The sequence below is a fragment of the Corylus avellana genome, chromosome ca5, assembly GCF_901000735.1.
Source record: "Corylus avellana chromosome ca5, CavTom2PMs-1.0".
Lineage (NCBI taxonomy): Eukaryota > Viridiplantae > Streptophyta > Magnoliopsida > Fagales > Betulaceae > Corylus > Corylus avellana.
In genome coordinates this window covers 2,193,622-2,197,391 of record NC_081545.1, presented here as the reverse complement: position 1 = coordinate 2,197,391, position 3,770 = coordinate 2,193,622, and the positions used below count along the sequence as shown (strand labels likewise).

The following is a 3,770-nucleotide window of genomic DNA, read 5'->3' as shown; positions in this document are numbered from 1 at the left end:
ACTTCAAAACCAGGGAGACCCGCAGATTAATTTTATTGCCACTTTCGCCCCCAAACGTAACAATTAATCTTGCCATTTGATATACAGAGTGACCCGTAATTGAAGCTTTCTATCTCCAAAGCTCAAACATTTTGATATTGATTTTGATTTTTTTTTTTTTTTTGGGTGTTTGGTATGATGAAAATAATAGTCAAGAAAAACTATTTTTTGTTTGACTGAAAAAACCTTTTTAATTTCTGAAAAATTGTTTACGGTTTTAAAATAATTTTCATTTTTGAAAAGCATAAACAATTTTTCGAATTTGAGCATCTTATTCTTAAATCGACAGACTCAGCCAGGACGTTGGCAGGGTCCTGCCAGAACCTCCTAATGTGGTTGGACTAAACTCTTTTAGATATAAGATTGAGTTGCAGGATTAAACTCGAGAAATGATTGGTGTCAACAATTTATTCATATTTCTGTTACAAATTTAATAGATCAACCGTTAGATTTAGGGTAAATATATTATAAGTCTTTGAGTCAACCCCCAAAACTAAAAACTCCCTAAGTTTTTTTTCCCCCACTTTTTACTCCCTGTGTTAATCAAAATGCAACAAAATCTCAACCGTCAAAATTGTGTAACCGCAGTTAGTACAAATCAAAACGCACTGTTTTGCCACGTTAGCATAATAATATTTATTAATTTAATTTACAAGTTAAATATTTAAAAAAATTTATTAATTTAATTTAATTTACAAAAAGAAAACTTTTTGTACTGTTACATTCATGTTTGAAAGTAATCTCTATATCCAGAGACTGTTGCGCATCCTATAGGTGTTAAAGCCCACTCTAAGAGATTAAGTTTTGGCTTAAGAGAAGTGGAGGTGCAAAGAGTAAATAGAGATGTAGATGAGAGAATAGAATAGAACAAAAGAAAAGTATAACTTTTGTCTTTTGTTTGAATAAGATATATCTCAAAAAGATGATTTAGTTTGCATGATGTTTCATTGCCGTTATTTCTCTTGTTTAGTTTCTCTCTGAATCTCTGCGGATCAGCAAAACATTTCTTTCATGATTTTACCTTTAATTTCCATCACTCCCTCCATAGGTCTCTTCTCCACAGTGTCTTAAACTGTATTTAGTGTATCATCAACTTTCTGAAATTAGAAGTAGTGATAGGGAAAGTCGCTACACTACTTAATTCCATTTGCTATGAAGCCTTGCAATCTATGTAAACTTTGAAGAAAAATAAAAATGAAGACCTTAGGCAGTATCTGAACGGCCTCATTTAAGAGTTATTTTAAACCTTCTTTCTCCAATCCATGGTATGTTTGAGTTTCCACATCCTACTTCTACTTATCTACAGGGATTTTGAGCTGTTTTTTATGCTTCTATACTTTGCAAGTAGGTTCGCATGCTAATACTGCCAAATCTTGAGCCATATATGCGACTTCTTGAACCAGAGATGCTTCTTGAGAAGCAAAAGAATGAGATGAAGAGGCATGAGGCTTGGCGTGTTTATGGAGCCCTGCTGGTGAGCTGCTTCTCTAACCCAATGCTTGTATGATTATACTATTGTAGAAGTTTTAGGAATGGATTCACATTTAAGACCTTGCTTTTTCCAGCATGCAACAGGTCAATGTATATATAATCGGCTCAAGATATTCTCTCCTCTGCCATCCTTATCAGCACGTGCAGTATGGAGGACCAATGCAAGGGTTATTACCACCCCACCAAGTAAGAAATATGCATCTTCTTCTTTCTTTTTTTGGCTTGAAACAATTCCCATTAAACATGCGCTAATTATGAGTGTTTACATAGTTAAATGTATATGTAAGGTTTCAATGGACTGAAATTGGAGGAAGATAGCGTGAATGATGTTTTAAGATTTCTTTGGTAGGAATATTGTGTGAATGATGTTTAATATTTATTTGGAATACTAGGATTGGGTGCATATGTATGGTCACAGGATTATTTGATCAATGTTCATATTACTTGAGGACAGATTCTAACTGCTTTTTAATCCTCGTCAAATCACAAAGATAAACGCAAGGGGAGCATGGAACACTTGGAAGAGCAGCCGCCGCACAAGAAAATAGCCCCTGATGGTCCAATTCTTGCTGTGTCAACCAATTCCTCGCCATCTCACATGGACGAGGAAGCTCTGGTTCCACCAGTTCCCTTGATTGATTCTAATGCAGGCCCATCATCATCCTCCTCCTCTAGACAACCGACTAATGACATAAATTTGGATGGCAGAGGTAGGAGAGACAAGGGTGGTAGTCAAGCTCTGAATAGGTCAGCTGTCCTCTCTCAGATATGGAAAAATGACTTGGATTCTGGGCGTCTCCTGGTATTGCTGTTTGAGCTGTTTGGTGAAGGCATTTTATCCTTCATTCCAGCTCCCGAGATGTCTATGTTCTTGTGACCATTTGTACAAAGATCTGCACTTCCATAGTTACTCATATGTGTACAAATTACACTTGCATATATAATTTTAAAGTTCTCAAGACCAAATCTTTTGGTAAATTTCTATGAAGCTTTTATGAAACATTCAATAGTACTGCTGATCATGTATTGATTGTCTGGAATTTGGATGTGTTGGGCCTATTTTATTGCACCAAGATTATCAATTAGTTGGAACTAGTATGACCTCTTGAACTCTGGATCCATATTCCTAGCAAAACAAGAGGGTGGACTATCCGAGGCTTGTTGGAGCAGGTAGGCCTGATTTCTTATATTTACTGTTCGAATTTCTAGTAATTCAGATATCAAAATTTATAAGCATTTGTGTCTTTAGAACTCTACCATCTTAGTGGACAAAACAAAGTTCTCGTTTATTTCCATCAGTACTACGATCTAATTTTAGGAAACAGGGGAACCAAAACCAAAGCAAAATTACTTCACGATAGTGTAAAACATGGAGGATGCAATAGTTTCTAGGGAACTTGAATTTTGGACTCACGTTCAACAGCTTTCTTGAGGAAGCTATCCTCTTCGAGGGCCATCTGAACCGGCAAGAAGCCCATGTCATTAGCCATGGCGAGCATCATCTTCTTGGTTTCCTCCTTGAACTCCTCCAGATCAACTGCCCCATTGGAGTCATGATCGAACTGCATGAACAGGGAATCATAGAGACGAGCAAGCTCATCTGGGTCAGGCTTCACGTCTATCCCAAAGTGGGTCTCAAAGACCCTCAGACTCTGCAGCTCCTTCAACATCTCTGCATAGCAGAGAAGACCATCGTGATCCGTGTCAAGGCGAGCAAAACGGTCACGTATTGAGACATTGAATGCTTCTTCATCCTCCACGAAGTTGAAGATGGTGGCAGCATCCAATACTTCTACACTCATTTTGATCTTAAGCTTGAAGATGGAGACTAGGACTTTGATTTTGAAGAAGGTGGTGTTCTCATATATATATATATATATATATATATATATATATATGCACACATGTATGCTGTTTTCAACACTCCCCCTTTTAGCCAGTAGTTTCTCTTTGCCATAGTTTTTGAATTCCCGCGTTGTGCTTGGTATAACTTTGGTCAAATGTCCTATTGTTTTCAAGTGAAAGTTTAAACTAACTTTTATTTTTTTATTTTTTAAGGTCGACGGATTTTGATAAAAGATCAAGAGAATAAACCTCTGAATAAATCATAGCCAAAAACTATAAAATTACAAAACGATAGATACAATCAAAAAATTCATACAAGTTAGTACAATCTATGACTTCAGCTTTCGGTAACTCATATACAATTACAGTTATGAAATATATCTACTTCGGGCAGA

The 3,770-nt window shown here is 36.4% G+C and overlaps 2 protein-coding genes across 2 annotated transcripts; one reads left to right on the top strand and one right to left on the bottom strand.

Moving 5' to 3' along the window:
- Positions 1 to 1,223: 1,223 nt before the first annotated feature.
- LOC132183106 (transcription initiation factor TFIID subunit 6-like) lies at positions 1,224 to 2,542 on the top strand. Its single transcript, XM_059596505.1, has 3 exons — positions 1,224 to 1,513; positions 1,605 to 1,716; positions 2,022 to 2,542. The coding sequence occupies exons 1-3, from the start codon at positions 1,394 to 1,396 to the stop codon at positions 2,405 to 2,407; spliced, it is 618 nt and encodes a 205-aa protein (XP_059452488.1). The 5' UTR covers positions 1,224 to 1,393; the 3' UTR covers positions 2,408 to 2,542.
- Positions 2,543 to 2,862: 320 nt separating this feature from the next.
- On the bottom strand, positions 2,863 to 3,353 carry LOC132180300 (uncharacterized). The gene has a single exon (XM_059593076.1). It carries the CDS (start codon positions 3,330 to 3,332, stop codon positions 2,919 to 2,921), a length of 414 nt encoding a protein of 137 aa, XP_059449059.1. The 5' UTR covers positions 3,333 to 3,353; the 3' UTR covers positions 2,863 to 2,918.
- Positions 3,354 to 3,770: the final 417 nt, after the last annotated feature.

Coding starts and splice junctions, on each gene's coding strand:
- LOC132183106 (XM_059596505.1), top strand. CDS start 1,394: ATGCTAATACTGCCAAATCTTGAGCCATATATGCGACTTCTTGAACCA. Junction 1,514..1,604: donor GTGTTTATGGAGCCCTGCTG/GTGAGCTGCTTC, acceptor TGCTTTTTCCAG/CATGCAACAGGTCAATGTAT. Junction 1,717..2,021: donor GGTTATTACCACCCCACCAA/GTAAGAAATATG, acceptor CAAATCACAAAG/ATAAACGCAAGGGGAGCATG.
- LOC132180300 (XM_059593076.1), bottom strand. CDS start 3,332: ATGAGTGTAGAAGTATTGGATGCTGCCACCATCTTCAACTTCGTGGAG.